Source organism: Carassius gibelio, chromosome B21 (genome assembly GCF_023724105.1).
Source record: "Carassius gibelio isolate Cgi1373 ecotype wild population from Czech Republic chromosome B21, carGib1.2-hapl.c, whole genome shotgun sequence".
NCBI lineage: Eukaryota > Metazoa > Chordata > Actinopteri > Cypriniformes > Cyprinidae > Carassius > Carassius gibelio.
The window spans coordinates 16889634-16912056 of NC_068416.1; the positions used below are offsets into that span (position 1 = coordinate 16889634).

General features: G+C 36.6%; 3 protein-coding genes across 6 annotated transcripts in view; all 3 read left to right on the plus strand.

Annotated features, from left to right (window-relative positions):
* Positions 1-1129, plus strand: part of rb1 (retinoblastoma 1) — a 29770-nt gene extending 28641 nt beyond the window's left edge. Inside the window, exon 27 of the mRNA XM_052588669.1 lies at positions 83-1129. Within this exon, the coding sequence (XP_052444629.1) occupies positions 83-153 (71 nt within the window). The 3' untranslated portion in view covers positions 154-1129. The remainder of the gene's footprint in view (positions 1-82) is intronic.
* A 137-nt stretch (positions 1130-1266) lies between these two features.
* LOC127986430 (cysteinyl leukotriene receptor 2-like) lies at positions 1267-6961 on the plus strand. Its single transcript, XM_052588679.1, has 2 exons — positions 1267-2167; positions 3142-6961. Exon 2 carries the CDS (start codon positions 3150-3152, stop codon positions 4170-4172), a length of 1023 nt encoding a protein of 340 aa, XP_052444639.1. The 5' UTR covers positions 1267-2167; positions 3142-3149; the 3' UTR covers positions 4173-6961.
* A 36-nt stretch (positions 6962-6997) lies between these two features.
* Positions 6998-21393, plus strand: dub (duboraya). 4 transcript variants are annotated; one of them, XM_052588674.1, is made up of 8 exons: positions 6998-7130; positions 16959-17045; positions 18143-18229; positions 19499-19576; positions 19803-19865; positions 19957-20136; positions 20236-20910; positions 20989-21393. In XM_052588674.1, the coding sequence occupies exons 1-7, from the start codon at positions 7125-7127 to the stop codon at positions 20896-20898; spliced, it is 1164 nt and encodes a 387-aa protein (XP_052444634.1). In that variant the 5' UTR covers positions 6998-7124; the 3' UTR covers positions 20899-20910; positions 20989-21393. The 4 variants fall into 4 exon arrangements, with proteins under 4 accessions (XP_052444634.1, XP_052444633.1, XP_052444637.1 ...); XM_052588673.1 differs by having other exon boundaries at positions 20236-20900; XM_052588677.1 differs by lacking the exon at positions 18143-18229 and having other exon boundaries at positions 20236-20900.
* The last annotated feature ends 1030 nt before the right edge of the window (positions 21394-22423 follow it).

Below are 22423 nucleotides of genomic sequence, written 5' to 3' on the forward strand. Positions count from 1 at the left end.
TAATCAAAAGGTGCAACTCATTGTTGAATAATTCATTCTCACGTAAAGGCTATTGCTTAAACATTTGTTCTTGTCCCTTCAGGTTCCACACGCACTCGTATGCAGGAACAGAAACTGAAGGAGGAGTCCGTTAAAGAACATCCAGAGCCCTAAATAAATCCACTTTATACTCCCTGAAGAAAACCACTCCACCATTGAAAGGGAAACACTGACATGCCTGAGGGTTATATGTTGCTATAATTTGGACTCCTCCCCCTGTTTTAATATTTAAGTGATGCACTGCATTTTCTGAAAAAGCACAGGTGCTTTTCCTGTGTTAGTTCATTTTAGTTTGTTTTAAGTGTGTGAGGGTCCATGAAGGAGGTTTTATTCTTTTAGTTGTTTGTTGAGGAAATAATGCGATGCATACCTCCTTAAATGATGATTCTGTCATTTACTTGCCCTCAAGTTGTTCCAAACCTGTATGAGTATCCTCCTCCTGCTGAACACCTGAGAAGATATTTTGAAGAATGTTTGCAACAAAATAGCTGATTGACTTCCATATTATTGAAAAAAATAATAATTAAGTAAAAGGGTGAGTAAATGATGACAGCATTTTCGGTTGAACTATCCATTTAATTGATATGCAGACATGTAAAATCTGGCAAGTTTAGTGTCATATGATGATAATTTATTGTTTGTTTTTTTTCCAATTCATTTTAAATCTTCCTACTTTTTCCTCATTGTTGTACAAGAAATTGAGATTCACAGGGTGTAAGATCAAATTTCCTTTAATCATGTATTTAAACCCTGCTGGTGTCTATTCTCATTTCTTAGAGGACCCCCTGTTCTGCGTGATAGAAGTCAATTGAATTAATTTAGAAACTATTATAAATGAGTTGCCGTTTAAGCATTACTGAGTTTTTTGGATGGCGTTGTGTGTGTGTGTGTGGAAGTGCATTTTTGTCATCTGTCTGACTTTTTATGTTCTTCCTGGCCCGCATTGTTGTTTTTGCTGTTGGATTTTAAGATCGTTTTAGAGCTTTTGTTACTAATATTCAAACAATTATGTTATACCTCAAATGTTCTTTTTTCTTTGAAAGATTATGCTATGCCCAAAAGTTTTAACAACTGACTCGTTTAAGAACAATGACACGTGTCCTGTTTTGATTCAAAGAAGACGCTGGCACCTTTACCTGGCTCTTGTTGCCACAAACCGAGACTGAGCTCATGGTGCTAAAATGATAAATCAGGCTTGTTTTTTCAATTAACTGTTTAGACAAGTGTTGGCAGACAAATTTCCAAACCGGTATGCTGTTTGTCAAGCAATGACATGCTCGCAGATGTCTTGTTCACAATAGTTGTATTTAGAGTCCAGGGAATAATCTCGTTGCGTCTTGCTTTTTTGTTTTTTTAAAACCTGATCACTTTTACATTGGAATCATGTCTGCATCCAAGCTTCCCAAAAGTTGTGAAATCATCCATTTTCATAAGTGCGTTCCTCTTTAGAAATGATCGTGAGTGGAATACTGGAACATGTCTGTACTTGAAGGCAGAAGATGATTTTATATAGTTTGTTCGCTCAAATTCCCCCTTGCATCATTTATGGTTTTTAATGTACTTCTATCGTCACAAAGGTTCTGCTTTGTCAGCAGTGGGTTCTTTTAAAAGGTTATCAGTCCATCATCAACAGAAGTGCTTGTGCTTGTGAAAGTTTAGTGCAGTGTAACTGGGTTAAATTCCATGTTACATGAGGACACGAATAAGGGGAACGGTAAAATGCACGTTTGCATATGCTTTTGTGGTTTAAAGCTAGTTTGCACCGTTCAAAGTAACTAGTGTTTTGTTTTGCATCTAAATTGCTGATGCCACTTACCTAATAATGATAAGCATTGGAATTTGGACCTTTCATACATGCTGTATATAAAGATATATTCAAAGCATTTATCTACAGCATTTGATAGAACTGCCATACTGAACAATGCAGGTATAAAGACGCCTGCTGTTCTTAGAAGGAAATGAATCGTTCATTTTGAACAGATTAAAGTGATGATGGGGAGGCCGGTCTTGGGACATCCTCCTATTTCATACCACCTCTAGTAGCTGACAATGCTGTGGTGGTTTGGTTAGTGACAAGCTGTGAGCGCTTTTAGACGACCTGCTTTTACCTCTCCACACTGCAGAAAAGGTAAGATGTTTTTGCTTTTACAGTTTGCTGTGAAATATATAACCGTTAAACTGTGTTCACACATATGTGAGCACTACTGTGGAGTGAAGTTTAGAAAGTAATTTGAGAGAATGGTTTATTTTTATTATGACTGGGAATGTGAAGATCGTTCACACAAGACTAGACAAACCTGTTTTCAGGACCCCGCTTATAAAAGTTAAATAAAATGTGAACTGCAAATAGTACATGCAGTCAAATTTTCAATAAAAATACAAAACATGTTCACTCTTAAGAATAAAGATGGCTAAATGTGGTTTTTGCAGTCATGCAATAGAACCACCATGTTGGGTTCCTCAAATAACCATTTTTTTTTTTTTTTAAAGAACCATTTTTTTTATTTTCTTTATTAAATATTTTCATAATCTGAAGAAAAAAAATTTACACTGTGAAGAACCTGTGGTGGAATGAAAAGGTTCTTCGTGGAACCATTGATGCCAAAAAAAAAAAAGTGGACAGTATCATATTAAGTTAAGGTATAGTTCAATGAAAAATGGCTTCCTTATTCCATCGAAACAAAAGATATTCTGAAGAATGTTGGTGCTTTTTCTGTCGATGCAATGAAAGAATGGAAAAACATTGTTCAGGATTTGGAACAACACTCTTAAAAATAAAGGTGCTTCAAAAGGTTCTTCAGGCGATGCTATAGAAGAACCATTTTTGGTTCCACAAAGAACCATTCAGTCAAAGGTTCTTTAAAGAACCATCTTTGTTTTTGTTTTTTTTTGTTTTTTTACTTTTTTGTAATCCGAAGAACCTTCTTTCACCACAGAACCTTTTGTGAAACCGAAAGCTTCTTTAGATGTTCAGATGTTCTATATGGAACCATTTAAAGTTCTTCTATGGCATTGTTAAGCACCTTTATTTTTAAGAGTGGACATAAGGGTGTGATCTACTTGTTTTAAATCTCTAAAACTAAGTTTGTAATCATTCTACAGGGAAGGACATGAATGCGTCTGATCCAGAGCTCTCCTGTTTGAGCCCCAACAACACTGATGACTTCAAACACCAAGTGTATCCTGCAGCATACGTTCTCATTTTTGTCCTGGGACTCGCCGGTCACGCTTTATCGGTCTGCATCTTCTTCAGCCAATGGAGGACCCAGAAGAGTTTCACTCCAGTCAACTTGTTAATGGTGAACCTGTTGGTCTCAGACCTGATGCTGGTGTCCTCTCTGCCCCTGAGAGTCTCGTACTACATACTGAAATCTCACTGGATCTTTGGTCACATCACCTGTAAACTCATCTCATACGTCTATTATCTGAATATGTACAGCTCTGTGTATTTCCTAGTGGCCCTGAACATCTTGCGTTACCTGGCGCTGGTGCGACCGTACATGTACATTCGCATACAGAGGCACTACGTCGCAGGTATCGTGTGTGCTCTCATTTGGCTCTTGATGGGTTTAGGCTGCAGTCCGCTGTTGTTCACTGAGAGAAAAGATAATGACCTACACAGTTTTCGGTGTTTGGAGCTGGCAGAAGACAATGTGGATAAATTGCTCCTTATCAACAACGTTACGTTTCCAGTGGGCTTTGTGTTGCCTTTGGTGGTTATCATTTTCTCCTCGGTCTTGGTTGCGAGGAACCTTCTGAGGCCTAGTCCTGCTCTCGGTAGGACCAGACCTTGCAGGAAGAAGGCTTGTGCTCTGGTCATCATCAGCCTTGGGATCTTTCTGGTGTGCTTTTTGCCGTATCACGTAGTGCGGACAATCTTCTTAATCACCGAGAATCAGGTCCAGAATGATACATACAAAGACTCGTGTAACTATATTTTGGTAGTCCGGAAGGCTGCCGTCATAGCGCATTGCTTGTGCACGGCTAACAGTTGTCTGGATCCTGTCCTCTTCTTCTTTGTTGGGGAAAATTCCCGATCGGTCTTTGCTAAATGGACAGGAGGAAGAAAACCCAGCGCTTGCACTGCAGGGAGAAATCTACAGCAGGAAGAGTTGCATGTTTTGCAGAACTGAATGGAAATGGCTCAATAGATAACAAAGAACAGACCAGAAGTACCTCATTCTTTGGTGTGCTTCTTAAAAACAAAAGATGAAAAGGTCATGTTTTGACTGACCAGCCTTGTTTACACTGGGTTCAGTACAAGTTAGGAACAATCAACAAAGTTTTGATTTCTGCAAATTAATTTTGGTACATCTTTTTCTTTAAAAAGGCACAAATTTTGGTTGCAATTGCGCAGTTATGATGAATCTGAATGGGGCTAATCTGTAAACATTAACAAGACTAATATGTGTGTTAACAGTATTTTTACAGACAAAAATAAACATTTTAGTCAACTTAGTCACAATGAGAGCGCAACACAATTAAAATAGGTTTAAATAGATAACTAATGGCTGCCTGGTTGCATAGACAAGGTTTAAGACTATTCCCAAAAAAGAAAAAACTGAAAATTGAAAGCAACTTGCACAGACATATCGTGTAAGTGTCAATGATTTGTATCAAGAGGCACAGCAATAAGGTGGATTTTTTTTTTTTTTTTCTTCTTCAAGGGCACTACCTAAATGTTCTAATTTAAGGCCTAATCCTGGATTAATTTAAGCTCTGGCAGTGAATCCGGTTGAGTGAGAGCTAAATTAAACGCATCACAAAGCCTCCAGAAATTGGCCCCCATTTACTTCTGTTATGACTGCGAGTTCAACTCATGTCAGAGTTGTTTGTGAGGGTTTGTTTTTCTCCTGAGTTATGGGTGTGTCAGTAAAAAAAAAAAAACATGGTAAATATGTTGCAATTATTATTTTTTGTACAATTCCTGCAATGCATAATATACAAATTATATAGAATATACAAATTTAGTTTACTGTATCTTTATATATGTCATGTGAATATAAAAAAGCATAACATCTGATGTGCATTTTTTATTTTATTTTACATTTTGTAGAAGTTAAATTATTTTCGTTTTTTTATCATTTAAAAGTGCCAAAACTTCCCAACTTTTTAATGCCCCCAATGCTGTTGATTTGAGCCTGTAAGTCACTTTTTGCACTTATTGACATTTGTCATGTTTTATCACTGCTCACATCCATAAAGTTAACTTTGCTCCACTTGGTAGCTTAGCCAGTGATTGCTTTCCCTGATAGCTACCTGCTATCTGAAATTTATTTTTTTCTTTTAAGTTTAATTCACTGTTAGTGGAAGCACCCTAGTATTATGGTGTTTATTGTTAATCACGCTAATATTTAGGCAATGCTAATTACACTCATAGGTGTATACTATAGCGTATATTATTTTTTCAGCATATATTTTCAGTTAAACTTAGTCCTGTACTGAAGGTTTCACTTCTCTATGTATGTCTATAGCACGTGTCTGCAGAGTCCCAATGTTAAAGTCTGCACAATCAGGAAGCATAAGTAATGCTAGCAAAGCATGTGGCTTCCTCTGCTTTTCGCAGCTCTCCTTGTTGCCAAATTAAAACTGCGCACATTCCTCTTTTTAGGTTTCCATACTTGACACATTAGTGTTGTGGTAAATATCTGTGCTGTTTATTTGTCTTCACATTCACACGAGGAAGCTCAGTTTTCTGTGGTGAATATCACTTTATCTTCATCACATCTGTACTTGCAGTACATATTGCAGTACACTTTTTTTCCCCCCTTTTTTTCTTTTTAAAAAGATGCACTGCTTAGAGAAGATCTCAAGGAAACCGTTTCCACAGTAATTATGTTTTGTTTATACGTAAACATTGAACTTACTTTCATTTCATCCATAAATGGAAGTATTAGCTATCACTACACCATTGTTCCCTTACTGAAGCTCCTCCCATTACGTTGCATGCTGCAAAAAGCACATCCTCTGCCTCAACACAGGTTATGCCTCAAAATCTTAGACTTGGATTGTAATCTAATTAACTGTTAGTCACCAAGCAATAACAACATCTTTGGATATTTTAAAAGCTCAGAGGCTAATACTTTTGTCTTGTAAAATCTTTTTCTTTTAAAATAATCATTGATATGAGAAACTATCAATATCGTGTAGATGTTAACAGACCAAATTCAAACACTCCAGCTGTAATTACAGGCATTTTCATGCATTTACTTAACGTTTTTTGTTTTCGTTTAACCTCTTCATCCCAACAGTACCAGTGGTTTTTGAGGCTGATCTGTTAGTCTATATGTAAGAAATGTGTTTCTAACCTCTGTTGCTGCAATAAAGCTGTTTTGTTTCTGTGACCACACACTTCTGCACCATGCAACACAGCCCATTTTTATGTTTTGTCATTTTAAGTTATCTTGAAGCACCCTTAGACGGTTTCTGAGATTTTTATTTAATGTTTTTAAAAGTGAACTTTTACACTATAAAGTGTCTTAAGCTTTGAAAAATAACTAAAACATCGATGTATTGGTGGTGCTAGTTGTGTATAGTTTTGTCCATTCCTTGGCATGTGATGTAAATACGGCTCCGCCCTTCAGGGGGCGACATGCTCAATGTAGAATAAAACAGCTGTTTGTAGAAAACATATGTATTGGGTCTTCATGAAATCAGCACAGTTTTAATCATATTTGTGAAAGTGCTGTTCTTTGTGAAACATTAATTAAAAAAAAAAAGTAATGTAAGTGCACCTTGGTAATAACGGTATTTTCAGCACACACAGCACAGATATGAGTTTCATGGCAAAATACGTAAGAAACTGCAGGCCATTTCACTGCAACAGCTTTTTTAGCAGAGTATGACACAATCTTTTGACCATGGAAATGTTGTAAGAGTCAGACCTAAATATAACTAACGACCACCCTCTTGACTTGTGTGTGTGTGTGTGTGTGTGAGAGAGAGAGAGATAGAGAGAGCGAGAGCTCGCGCGCTCGTGCAAGGAAAGCGAGAGAGAGAGAGAGAGAGAGAGCGCGCGTGTACTTCAGCAAGTGTCACATCAAAACTGCGACAAGACATCGAGAACACGTTAACACCGCTGTAAAATGGAGGTATGATAATATGTTCTGTGCTTGCGCTTCAAAATACTGTTGTTGTTGTTTCTTTCTTTTTTTATTTTCAAGTTTATTTCATTTAATGCTCTTCACACATTGTCTGCTACAAAGTAAACCAAAACTTGTTGCATTTCAGTCTATGAGATGCCACGAGATGATTCAAGATGGCAAAGCAGCAGCCATAAGAGATGTCATAGGTCTAATTGATTTAGACTATAGTCTGTTTTCGTTTTCTTATTGAATAAATTTTCATTATTAATGATATCAGCAATTTTATTGCAAATCTAAAAAATAAAAATACAGAAACATTTCAGTAGGCTATTTTCTATTTATTGGTTTGTCACCTTGCTTTAGTGTTAGCAGCACTAAAGCTGCATGAACTTCACACTTTTTTTGAAAAACTGATTACAATTAGAAAATTCTAAAATGCATCTTTTAGGTTAAAATTAGGCTTTGAATTAGACTTTTGTACTCCACTGTATGCATAATATGTTTTCACGTTTTATAGTTTTTAATTTAAGACACGTTTGTTTTAAATTATTGTTAGTGCAGGTTTGAATCATTTTAATGCATATATATACACATATATATTACTATAGACAGATTCATTATTCTTTAAAATATGTGCTGTCAAGGTTAAGAGATAACGGTTTACATTCCACATAAACACTCTCAGCATGTGTTTGAGTCATATGTGAGTTTGGAGTCAGTGGGTGAAAGATGAATAAAGCAAAGCTGTGGCGATGTCATTCAGATCGGCCAAGCCACCTGCAAACCTCCATTTACATAACCCTGTTTGCAGAGGCGGCTATCATTACCAACAGTTTTGTTGTTGTGTTTGTGCCAGTAACGCATACAATTGTGTTTGACCAGAGAACCCTGTTGACTTGACACTGCCTCACTTACATGTCTCTCGAGTTAGAAAGAAAGTATGACTGGAATGGCAGCGAGCTAACTGACACAGGAAGTGGTGTAACCTTAAATGACAGATTAAAATGGCGGGTTTGGATGGTGGACCCCGTGCTTGTGTTTGCAGATTAGAGGCTTTTTTGACAATTGATTTCAGCATAGTTTGTGATTAATTAAGTGGCTGAATACTCAAACCACTTTTTCAATCTCTGAACATTTTTAAGTGATCAAAGAAAAACAACTGGCTTAAATATAGACTGCTTTTTTTTTTTAAAAAAAGAGCTTTGACAACTTGCTATATTTTTAGTGGCTTGTGGGCAAATTAAAAAATGTTCCAATAGGTTAGACGTTTTTATACTGTGACTTACATAGGCTCTATATAATATATCCCACTGAAGCTGCCATACATAATTCAGATACTTTTCCAATTTTGTTATTTTAATAAAATCTCTAAATAGCAATGATTTTTTTGAGTTGAACATACCAAAATAAATGCCTACAAAACCAACAGATAATTTTGTCTAAAATGTATTATTTAAAAATTAAGTGTATTATTTAATATGCTTAATGTTTATTCATATTAAATGCAGTTCTTTTTTTCATGCAAATGAATCTGCAACTGGAAACAATTAATGGGTTAAAGTCCCTCATCAACATTAATACTGTGCTGTATTTGGTGCTTTATCATGTTAGATGTTTTTTTTTTTAATTACTGATCATGCATACTGAGAGAACATTATGGTGTTGCACAATAATATAGCGTAATAATTCAAGCTAAATTTAATGTGCTGCTGCTTGGAAAGTGAGTGTGTAACATACAAAACAACTGACTGCAGTATGCATGATGTGCTTCTGTTGTCTGTTTCGGAAAATTACATTGTGGTTTGTTTGCTCATATAATAGACAAGATACAAATTCATTTTATCATGATCGTCAACTTTTGCATACTTTAAGCCATAGGAACCATTCTCTGTAAATATATTGTGAACTGAATCACATTTAAACATTAAACAAAAATCTTGGCTGCAAGAGGAGTTGTGAAGACTGGATTGACTTCATTGTAAGCTTGTCCGTTTCACAGCTTCGTGTTGGGTCATACTGACTCTCAGAGCACTGAACCGCATGGACGTCGGGATATTTAAGTTGATTATCTTCTGAATGTCAGCTATGTGAGCATGCGGGTCAGTGTCAGTCCCACCTCAGCAGCTGTTAGGGCAACGGCCTTCTTTTGTCAGAGCGGTACGCAACCACAGAGTGTGTTCATAGATGAGACAGAGCAATTTGAAGAAGGGAAATGTTGTTGCAATGTGACATTAACCAACTACAACAAGCTTCCTCCCCGAAAGACTTGTATATTTGGTTTGTTTTTCATAATGGAGAGTGTTCTGTGCATTTAAGATAGCGATCATCCATTACCTCATGAAGAATTCTGTGCTGGGAGACTGTGAGAGCATTTGGGTGTGAACTTGTCCCAGCTACCTTTCAGAATTCAGGGTCATAACTTCATTTGGAGTATTTGCAAGTGATGTAAATGTTTAGTGCAAGACACAGTGTCTTTTCCATGTCATGAATTTGAAGAGTTGCTTGGTTCATAGTCATTACAATCAATGAGACCTCGTCAGATAATGTCAAGTGGATGCAGGTTGTTCTGTCACAGGAAGTGGATGTCTATTTTGTAGACTGGACTCTGATGGGATCTGGGTGAGAGGTGGAGTCCGTCATCATAACTCACTGACTCGCACCAGAGTGTTTTGCGAAGCCTTGACTTTTCCAGCACACCATCCGCTCCAAGTATTCTGAGCCAGTATATGAAGTCATAGTACTGGGGCACTTTTGGATAGAGATCACTCTACATGAACATGATTGTCCTTGAACTCTCCTGCCTTTAATAAAGAAATGGTGACTTTAGGCCATAAAAGTACTCTAAACAAGTGCAAAAATGTGTGACTTTGTTATACATAACATGCAACCTTGCCTTTTAGTGGGTGTAACAAACCTCAAATATTAGTGCCATTGGATAAAATATATAACTTGGATAACCGTTAACGGTATTGAATTTGACATTCCAGCTCAGGATAGATGGTAGTTAAGAATTGGCTCTGTGCTTGTTCTTGTGGTGCCATTAAGCACTCAATGTTGTTACAGTGTCACAGTCAGATATTGAGATGAGAGCCTGCAAGCATACAGCAAGCATCCTGCACCAATCCAGCTGCCCAATGAGATGGACAATGGCTAGGACATACCTCTTTGAGTTGACTTCTCATTTGCTCGGTTATGAATTTCTTTGTACTTATTCCCACTGTGCATCCCATGCAGCAATGCTGAGAATGCAGTTTGTACCTCTACATTATAAAGTGAATTCTGACATGTTTTGAAGAGCAAAATCACACAAGGTTGAGTTTATGTAGATAGAAGTTTCTGCATTCACGGCCTTCTGTAAAACAAGTTTTCTCGTTCCTCCCTGTGCATCCTTCCATATTAAGGGATGAATTTCAGTGTAAATTGAATCATGGCTGCTTCCTCATGTCTTCAACCCTCAGACATACAACAGTTTCTTTGTGGGACACTAATAAGATTCCATTTTCCACTTTCCAATTTCTCAGCAGCGTGTGCTGGTGGACTTCTGAAATGAGGAGCGTGTTTGGGTTGAGTTTCATTATTTCTCTAACAAAATAATTGTAATTTTTCAGTCACATTTGATGTTTTCACCATTTCCGGGTTAAGGACAGATGCAACACCATATAGACATAAAATGATACTTGAAATAAGAAATTTTTTGTATGGTTATATTAGCATTTATAACAAAAAAAAACAGGTCATGTGAAAGGCTCTATTGAAAAGCTTAGGGTCAGTAAGATTTGTAATGTTTTTAAAGAAATATCTCTTAAGTTTAATTTATTTGATACAGTGAATGGTCATGCTGAATATGTGTTTTATAAGTACTAATAAACAGCCAATATGTTAATAATAGACATGCTAATAAGCAACTAGTTAATAGTGAGAACTCTCTATACTAAAGTGTTAGCATATTTTGTTACAATGCAAAAATCCACTTGATCAGTTGAAAGTGTTGCTTGAAATTTTTTTTTTTTTTTTTTTTAAGAGAGACTGCCTCTCTTGTTGCCACTGACAAAATTCCCCTTGTAACAATGTGGCTGAAGCGATTGTAGAGGAAACGCAGACCAATACCCGAGAGCCTAACTTAGATGTTTTTTCACACGGAACTGCTCCCACACTCATGACGGCCTTATGCTTCATGAGCTGATTCTTGCTCCAGCTCTGCAGTGCAGTGTGTCATCATAATCATGCCTCTGTTTTGGAGATGAAGAAAGGCTCATGCTGAACTGATTATGTTTGTTGCATTGTTTACTCACTCTGTGTCATATGACTGCTGCCAACTCTTGTAAAGATTAAGTAAGCATTGGAAGGAATATGTCTTTTGTTGCTAACAGTGTTTATTGAGGTAGTAAAATTGTTGAAGAAACTATTAGTGGCGATTGCAGCAGTGATGTCATCTTCAGGGGTCATCTCTGCAGGTGTGTGTGTGTGTTTGTGTTAAATGTGTGCAAAGGCACAGCTGTGGGGCACACACACCCTTAGCCACCCATACTCACACACATATGCTGTAAATCTTACCACCCACTGGGTCTCATGGGAAGAGCTGCCCACACCCTTCCTAAAATGAGTAGTAATGAGCTCAGTGCCCTGTACTCAACATGTGAGATATACACTGCGTCTGCATTAAACCTTCCAAAAGTAAAGACCATACCATTTGTCATTTATGTCCATGTGAAGACATAGTTTACCCAAAAATGAAAAGGTGCTGCTTATTTACTCACCCTCAGACCATCCAAGACTTTATTCAATAGAACACAGTTTTTGTGAAAACGGTGGTCCTTGGTGATTTATCATATGCTAGCCAAGAGGCGCCTTCATTTTATGAGTTAAAAAAGCAGATACAAAAACCAACAATTAATCTGCGACTCGTGACATATTGAGGTCTTATGAAGTCAAATCGATTACCGTATTTTTCGGACTATAAGTCGCACCTGAGTATAAGTCGCATCAGTCCAAAAATACGTCATGATGAGGAAAAAAATAAGTCGCATTTATTTATAACCAAGAACCAAGAGAAAACATTACCGTCTACAGCCACAAGAGGGCGCTCTATGCTGCTCAGTGTAGGCTACAGGAGCACTGAGCAGCATAGAGCGCCCTCTTGTGGCTGTAGACGGTAATGTTTTCCCTTGGTTCATGTCTCTTAGTTCATTTCTCTTGGTTAATGTCAAATTAATTTGATAAATAAGTCGCACCTGACTATAAGTTGCAGAAACAGCCAAATGAAAAAAAGTGCGACTTATAGTCCAGAAAATACGGTAGTCTGTGTAAAGAAGTGAATGTTATCCTATTGCTTTCTCTCAGGCATCCTTAAAAATATTCTTGTTTGCCATAACCCGACCGACCCTGTCAATTTAGGCTTAAAATTATTATTATTTTTTATTTTTTTGCTTTTAGTCCGACCAATTTGCCAGTTGTAAATTTGTATTAAGACTGACCATTTTTTTTCTCTTCAAACAACTAATACAAAAGCAATACAATAATATTAATGATATTTTATTAAGTATTGTAAATATATAAATTGCCTAGGCCTAGATACAAACGAAGGCTACTTTATTAAAAAAAAAAAAAACCTTGACGTCATCTGTGTTTACACGGATGTCACACTATGGCCTGTGCGTTCGCTTCGTCTCATACTCTCACTCACTGTCAGAGTCATAGACAGTAAAAGAAATGGACACAGCGACTCAATTGAGACAAATGAAACCCAGTTTTAGTGTTTTTTAGCACTTCCGTTTCTGACGCGCAGACTCAAACAAAGCTTGACGACGTCAGCAACCTGTCTGCCAGATGCAAATGTTCTAGTAGCTGTGCGTGCAAACTGCCATCGTTAATCTTGCAGAGACGGCGAGCTTGAGCGGGGAGTTCTTTGGCGTGAGTGAGCAGGAGTAAGTATTCTGATTAATTATTTTGTATAGTATTTTAAAATGTAACGCCAGTACGCCATATTAAGTTAATTGCCTGCGAGCTTCTCCTCCTGTCTGTACGGTAATGCGACAGAGAGCCGAGTGGTTATGACGCAATCGTTAGCCTATTTTTTACAAAAACTGTTTATACGGGGCCATAATGTAACATAGAAGGTAATGGAGCCCTTTATACATTGTCGTGTATCTTTAGAAATAAATAATGGACAAACAGAGTCTTTAAACGCCTCAGATGTAAAGTTGTTCGCTGTCAAAGTGACGCCAAAATGAATGGGAGTCAAAGGGAATGCTAACGCAAGTGAAGTTCTGCTAAAAGATGGCAGCCCCCACCCGACTTCAACTTCCGGTCGAGTTCCTTGCCCCTTGGTCAGAGTCAACGGTTCTCGCTTGGTAATGATGGCTGCAGCTGCAAAACAAAATGTTCGCGGACGCTGTTCAAAGTCATACGGGTTCGGGCACCGTAATACATCTAAAAAATACATTAAAACAGCTCGACACCGCTTTAACTTGGCACGAAGTTCTGGATCTTTTCCCATCCCATCTCCCGTCTACTCTAAAACCTTGACCATGTCGACTGTCACTGTTCGAAAATCTATTTCACAAATCGATTGGACCAACCAACACAAGTTTAACAAACAAAAATAGGAAATTGATTTTAATGACCTTCTCTTGGAGTGCGTTCAGGTTTTTTTTCTGCCAGTATTCAGACAGTCTCATGCATACAGATACAGATTCGGGCTAGAATGGCCCACGAATGCAATTTTTTTTTGTTGTTGTTGTTGACATTTCTAATCGTAAACACAGCCATGTTGAAGCCTGCAGTAAATGTTTTGCATCATGGCAGTCCTCTCCGGTTATTGTTTTTCGAGAATGTTGCACTCGTTTGTCATTGTGCACGTAACTTCACGCCAATAAATCATCAGAAATATTGGTCTTTACCAATATATTGAAACTTTACATTCGTCCTGCCTGTTGTCCGTGGATTTACCTTTATTTGGTGTTATTTGCTGTATAAAACGTATTTAGACATGCAAAATCGATTTTACAATCGATTCGATGAACACGTCTCTAAAAATCAAATAGGATTTTTTTTTTCACAAAAGTGACAACCCAAATAAGCAAAGCAAACGGTCTCTCATTTGTAGGTTGCATCGTAGCGGTGGATGCAAGTAAAACAGTATAACAGTACCAATTTTTTTTTTGTCTCACCTGAAATTCATGCAATAAACATGTTTTTGACAAAGATTTTAATTTGTTTGTGGTCTATATAGTCTGCATCAAATTGAGGTTTGCAATGATGCGCCCGAAGGCACGGGTCGAAGACCCAGTCAGTGATGTCACGATATACTAATTTGTTTAAATTCATAACTACGTAATGAATTTAAACTTGAATTTAGACCTACCTACCGACCCTTTTTGTAAAAAATTTTAACTGTTACTGCAAACCAAAATATTTTTAAGGATGACCTCATATAGACACTTTTGTTGTCTGCAGAAGGTGGCTTTTTCATCAAAATGGTAGATTTGTATGCTTGTATGTTGGTATAGCTGAAGTGTCAATCTTTTTGGAAACAACAACAGTGTCAGTCGTACATGCATATCATTGTAATTTTTACATTTTTATTTTGCATTTTATAAATCACCAGGGATGACCGTTTCAGCTAAAATCTTTATTGTTTTATTGAAGAAAGAATGTCACCTACGTCTTAAATGACCTGAGGGCGAGTAAATTAACAGCAAAAACATATTTCTCTCTAAAATATTCCTGCAGAGATGCAAAAAGCCAGATTATGTTTCATGTTATCTACTGTAAAACCAAAAATGTGATTATAGAGGGGAACTGGATGAAGGAAATCAGTGTTTTTTCAGTTGCTGTTGTTAAAAATGGCAAGCATGCTCTTATGTTGTGTGTCAGGCATGGGAGCTCTGCTCTGGGAGCGGTTCAGTCTCTGGGGCAGGTCCTCGTCATCTTCCCATGTTGTTTTTGGCGGTTAGCATAAATTTCTCAATTTGTCAGTGACACTAAGAATTTCTGTGAACGTTTCTAGGGGTCAGATGTCTAACTGCCTGCTATGAGATAAACTGCTTGAATATATTTCTGTTACGAGTTACTGCTATTTAGAAACATGGAATATAAAATTTTGAGGGTTGCATTGATATATCAGTGAATCGTAAACATGCCTAGATTTAAAATGGTAACAGGCTATTTGACAGAACAAGCTTTTTTCTGGGGCACTAAATAGGGCGAATGATGTCATGATGGAATGCTCTTATCGTACAGACGACTGGATCTAGTGGAGCTGGAACACATGGGCAGCAGACAGAAAGAGGCTGGGCAAAAGAGATTTTTTTTTTTTTTTTTTAAATGTAGGCCTGAATGCATTAAGTTACCAGGTGTTTACCAGGTCTTATTTGGCTTTTTTAATAAGCAGTTAGCTGTCATGTGCCTACATTTTTTTTAAATTGCTACCAGGCTTAAATAGACAAGACGAAAATAATTTTAAAGAATTGTATAGTTCTTTGTGTTAGCTTGACATATTTGAGTGTATAAGTGAAGATTCGGGTTCAAATCTTAACCTAATACATTTACATATTAAAAGGGTTTAAAAGTATATTAAAGTATATAATTACAATTTAATATTGACAACATATCGACTAACATATTTTACTTTAAACTATGTCACAGTAGAAGCATAGCACATCTCTGCACAAGACCTCTTTAGAGTGTTTCATTTTTAGATGAAAGTGTTTTAGAGTTAGTTGAGTTATTGAATCTGTTGTTTTTGAATCATTTTTAATGACTCACTCATGAAGACAGTAGTCACGTTTTGTTCTGGATAAATGAGCGTTTTTGATCGAATTGGTCGAGTGAATGATTAAATTACTCACTTCTAAAGTCAGTCACTTGTTGCAACCTAGTATCTGATCTAATGGTTGTGTGTATATAATAATAAAATCTATTATAAATAAAACAATATTTAATAAAAAAATAATTCAATTATCAATTTGACAGCCAGCATTGTTTTAAATAAACATAACACTTAAGCCGTAAGACCTTCATTTATCTTTGGAACACAAATTAAGATCGTTTTGATCAAATCTGAGAGCTCCGTAGACCGCAATGCAACTGTGATGTTCCCAGGTCCAGAAACGTATCAAGGACATCGGTGAAATAGTCCACGTGACATCAGCACTTCAACCGGAATTTTATGAAGCTACGAGAATACTTTTTAAGGTCAAAGAAAGCAATCATAACATCATTTATTCAACCATTCTTCTTTCCAAGTTATCGTCTTCCACCATTTAGGAGAGTATCCCAGAACGTAATCAACGTAATCAGTGATAGTTTACATTTAATAGACAGCGTGCGCATGCTGAACGTAAACAATGAAACAAAATTATTATTATTATCAAAAATATGAATATACTTAATTTGTGTTCCGAAGATGAACAAAGGTCTTATGGGCTTGGAACGACATGAGGGTGAGTAATTAGTGACAGAATTTTCATTTTTGGTGAACTAACTCTTTAAAGCCTTTATTTATAATGCATTTTAAAATTAGTATTTTAATGCATTGCACAATCCCGTTAATAATTAATACATTATAATATAACCACAGTTATACTTTACTAGAAGATTAAAAAGTCAAAGCTAAACTAAACTCCTCTAATATAAGGTGTTGCTTTGCCTGTTGCAATATTGTGTTTTCATACGTTTAAGAAAATGTGTTATGTATTTATAAATGTGGCAGGTGATTTTACAGTTAATAAATTGATTTGAAATAAATTTGCTTTGTCATGGATTGTTATGCCTTAGATTAATATTACAAAATATATTAGTTCTTATTCATACACTAACATTTTTGTATTTCAGGAGCGTTCTGTTGTAAAAAAGCGCTCTGTGGCTGAACTAGCTGGAAAATTCAGTTGTCCAGTATCCCATATGACAGACGCTGAAGTGGTGAGGTTTCATAGTATCCGAATATATAATCCATTAATAATGAATACATTATAATATAACCACAGTTAATGCATTATAACACTTATCAATTCATTGTTTCATTATGCATTTAAAATGTGTTTTTTTTTTATACAAGAAATCATGTATTACAACAAACATTATGAATAAATATAATACATTTACACTTTAATAACGCATTATAATTCCTTATACCAAAAGGCTTTAAGTAAAATGTTACAAAAAAAACTGTACCTGCAGACTGAGAAACTTTATTAGAAAAGTTTTATTCATAATTAACTTTGTTCAGTCGTGTTTGGCTTGCTCAAGCACCCTTCCTGTTTTTGACTCTTCATGTGTTCTTCAGTCTTATCTTAAGTTGCCTCATCATTGTATAACCAACATCCTGTAAGGTATAGACTGCATGCAGCTTAGTGTTAGTGGGTTCCCACGATGCTCTGAGACTGAACGTCTTGAAAACAACCAGTCGTGTAAGTTCATAGACATTGCCTCAGCTCTAAAACATCACTTTTGACAAGGCAGCACTGGTTTCCCTTCACTGATAGTGAGAGTGCTAATGGTCATAGATGGAAGAGTCTGAGACGGGAATGATAACAGCGGGCTGAAGTCATCTCCCACTGAGCCTGTGTGTCCCCCTGAGGAAGCTTTCATGGCTCCAAAAACACGTTCTCATAGATTTCCTTTTGAAATACACTCTTGCTCAAATGAGCATTTACGACTGTGGTTTCCTGTGCTGAAAATGAGACATTTTCTCTGCATAACAGAACCTAGTGGCTTGTAATTAGAAAATCTTTACTAGAAGATTAAAAAGTCAAAGCTAAACTAAACTCCTCTAATATAAGGTGTTGCTTTGCCCTTTGCAATATTGAGTGTGTTTTCATACATGTTTAAGAAAATTAGTTTTATGTATTTATAAATGTGGCAGGTGATTTTACAGTTAATAAATTGATTTTTAGAGTGCTTTGTCATGGATTGTTATGCCTTAGATTAATATTACAAAGAAAAAGAAAAGATTAAAAAAGATTAATATTACAAAAAATATTAGTTCTTATTCATACAGTAACATCTTTCTATTTCAGGAGCATTCTGTTGTAAAAAAGCGCTCTGTGGCTGAACTAGCTGGAAAATTCAGTTGTCCAGTATCCCATATGACAGATGCTGAAGTGGTGAGGTTTCATAGTATCCGAATATGATCACATCCTCTCTGCTTTCGCACTTGAACTTCCTAATATTTCCCATCTCCTTTTTTCATGACTTTAACAAAGTCGTCTCATCTTTTCAACATTATTTTAATGCTTATGCTTAAAGTTTACCATTTTGATTTGAAACTTCAGTTTTTCTGCTCTTTATTGATTACTTTTGAAAAAACAGTTAGCCCCAAGCTTAGTGTGGATGTTAAGACTGATTATGCAAATTCTCATGAACAGCTTGACAAAGTGTCATTCTATCGCTTAGGAAACAGACACCGAAGGAAGGCATCCTCAAGCACAGATATTGGTAGCAATTTATTTTACAGTCCTGTTCCCCATGTACATACTAGGTACTTATTATAGTAATTACAATAACTATGTAATAACTAGGTACTTATCCTAAACCTACCCCTAAACCTAACCTTACCCCATGTAGTTACATTGTATTACAAAGAACTTTCATATAGAAGTACACTGTAAGTAAACTATACATGTAAGTACACGTACTGTAAAATAAAGTGCAACCCAGATATTAATAACGGGGAATGTTATGCAATGCAGAGCTACTATGCTGCATGTCTATGCAGGTGACAGATGTTATCTGTTTGATTGTTTTTTTATAACTACTTTCCTGCCTTTTTCCCCTTTGCAAGCCCTGATGTTTACTTTAGTATTTCTTAAACATTCCTCACTGCCAACTCTCAAGTATAAGTTATAAGTCTGTTTCAGTTTGTATATGGCTATATCTTAATGTTTGATCTAGTCATGTGTAATTTTTAAAGCTGATTTTTATTTTTAAATAGTTTTATTCTTTTCTTATGTTTATTTATTTGATTTTATTTAAAATATTTTGATTAATTATTTGTAATTAATATTACGTATCGATTTTGTGGTATATTTTAATTATTTTAATTTACATTTAATTATTTATGTGAGTTTTTTTTATCTCTGTTAGAGTATAATATTTCTACTATATATATATTTTAATATTATGTATTGTTTTATCACTGTGACTGTTTTTTTATTAATTTCTATTATTTTTTTATTATCGTCAATAATATTATTTTATTAATTTTATTTGGTTTTTAATTATTTAACTCTTCAAATGTTTTGTCTATTATAGATATTTTTTTATTATTTAATTTTTTTTATTCTTTTTTGATCATTAGAGTTCTGAGGAAGTAATGTGGTAGTAAGGTATGTACGTGTTTAGGCATGTGGATCTGAGCTGCTCTCTTGTTTCAGAACAAGCCTGTGAGGAGGAGACCCCCGCGCTCTCTGCCACTGCCTGCTGGTAATGACGCAGTTCAAGGCCAGGATGAGGTGAGAAGATCCGGGAATTGACCTCCAAAAAAAACCCTACATTGTCAGTAATAAAACTAGCTTTCATTACAGTGTAGTTAGAACATTTTCCTCAGTAGATGAATGCATATACATTCAAAATATGCAATGTGTTGTAGCAATGATGCAGATTTTCAAGCTTTTTCAACATGAGTATTGTTAAAAGTTTTTTATATTTACAAAACTGATTTATTGTTTATCTGTTCAGAAAGGAACTGAAACAGTATCAACCAGGAAGAACAGAAACTCTGCCCTCATTGAGAAACTGCAGGTTGGTTGTCCGCAGCAATGTCTCCCTCTAGTGAGCAGAGGTCAGTATTGCGTTAGATAATAAAAGTGATTTTCCATCCCATTTCACACAGGCCAGCCTTACGCTTTCTCCCACGGGTCCTGGGGTGATGAAGTTTCCGGTGCAGGCCTTCTCCCCCGGTTCCCCCGGCAGCCCCTCCAGTCCTCCTGCAACTGTCACACCTAAAGAAGAGGAGACTCCTGCCAGCTTTGAGAGTACCGCCGAGGGAACTGTTCTCAAAAGCATCAACAAGGTTTAAGGCTTTTGTACCATTTCACATGTCAGTGAATTCAAACCAATAAAAACTGTTACAGTGTTTAAATTCACATTTTTTGAAATTAAATCTGCGCAGGGTAGAGCTCGACATTCCATCAAGCGGCGCCCGCCGTCTCGCCGGCACAGGAAGTCCAGTGCAGATGAAGGAGGAGAAGAGGTGGATAAAACACCCACCCTCGATCGAACGACTCCAAACGGGCACGAAGGAGACGTGTTTGAAGGACACAAGACCTCGCCAGATGCAGAATCTCTCTCCTCTAAAGAACAGATTGAGCAGGAAACTAAAGATTCTGAGAAGCCAGAACCAGAGGAAATAGTGGAGACTGTGATTTCAGAAAAAGAAGAGGGAGAGGAGAAAACTAAGCCAGAAGACGAAGAAGAGAAAACTAAGCCAGAAGACGAAGAAGAGAAAACTAAGCCAGAAGACGAAGAAGAGAAAACTAAACCAGAAGACAAAGAAGAGAAAACAAAACCAGAAGAGAAAACAAAACCAGAAGACGAAGAAGAGAAAACAAAACCAGAAGAGAAAACAAAACCAGAAGACAAAGAAGAGAAAATAAAACCAGAAGACAAAGAAGAGAAAATAAAACCAGAAGACAAAGAAGAGAAAAGTGAAGATGAACCACAGCTGGCTAACAGCACAGAAGAAAAACACGAAGAGCCAGTCAAACCACAAACAGAAGCCGACACAACCGATGAGAAAGAAGAGGAACAGAAAGAGGATGAAGTAAACCATTAGAGGCAAGTGAGGGTGAGACATGTTCATCTTCACACTAGTTACATGCTCTAACTTAATGTCTCATTTGATCTCATTATTGATATTTTGCAGGATCGTAAAGTCTCTCAATAGAGAAAAAGGTCAGATCTGTCTCAGGCTGAAGAACTCACTTCTTAACCAAAGCAAAGTCATCCGGAGAAGATGAATAATGCGGATAACTTGGTTTCAGACTTCAAACATTTGAGTCGTCTGAAAGAGCAAGTGAAAGCTGCAGGTGCAGAGAACAACAGTGTTTTCTCTTCTGTACAGTTGTATTAATATTTAGTTGATACCTCTGTTATGAGCCGCTTGCGTGAATTCACACATTAGTTTGGTTTGAGAAATGCTTTTGTATATAGGAAACAGGCTCCACCGAGGGACTTTTTTTTATTCTGTTTTTGTTTATAGTTGTATTCCTGTCAAAGAAAAATAGAAATGGTTGATCTTAAGAAAATAAAAAGGAGAATGAAAAATAAATAGTTTTCAATCGTGTTTTTTTCTCAGTGCAAATATCTTATTCTAATCAGGGCACAGATCTGTTCTCATCTCTGGGATCTGTGCTGAGTTTGACCTCATGGAAGCTCTAGCGAGGCGCAGATTATCATTTAAAGTTCGCTCATTAAGCATCTGTTCTGTTTTAATATTCACACTGAACAACTAGTATATTTAACTATGGCATGAACCCAAATATCATGCTGCTTTTCTATGTTGTGAAAGGAGAGATGAGATTAATTTTGGATTTGAATCAGCAGGGGCATCGGACTGGAAGAGAGGGCCCTTGAAAAGTCTGGAATATATTTTATTTTACCTTGATATTTTCATGGGCGGGGCTAAGGGGGCCCATCAGGACTGCCTATGCATAGGGCCTGGGATCTTGTCCAACACCTCTGGGAATCAGATATTCAAGGTCAGGGGTGGAAGGATTTGCTAATCTGGCTTTTACTGAAATAGAATACTAGAATACACTTTTTGGTTTGTCCTGATTGCTAATAATGTCAGGGGAAAGTGTGACTGTGTAAAAATAAACAATATGAAATTGATGAGGATAAGAACCATTGCTATGAGAATTTGAAAATGATTTTTTGCAGAAGTAACTGTTGGGTGGAATTAAAGCTTGTTCACGTTTTGCTTTACTACTGTTCTGATTGGACAATATATGTTTTACAAATAATTCTCCAAAGATGAGTAAGATCCTCCTGTTGCTCAGGTTTGAGCATGCATAGCATACGAGCTAATCACGTCACTGTTTTTATATAATTATGTTGGCTTGTGTGGCACCGTGATCATTAATGTGTTCGTTTGTTTTGTTTTGAGTCGCTGCTGCTAATCCCAGGACAGGAAACTTCTCTTAATTTACTGGTAGATGTTTAGAAATGGCAGGAAAGTAAGAGTTGAGAGGTTAGGCTAATGCTCACAGTGAATGTTTGAGCTCATGACTGCAGTCACTTAATCCCATTTACTGCAGTGGATACAAACCACATTAAGACCCTAACGAAGAGCACAGATC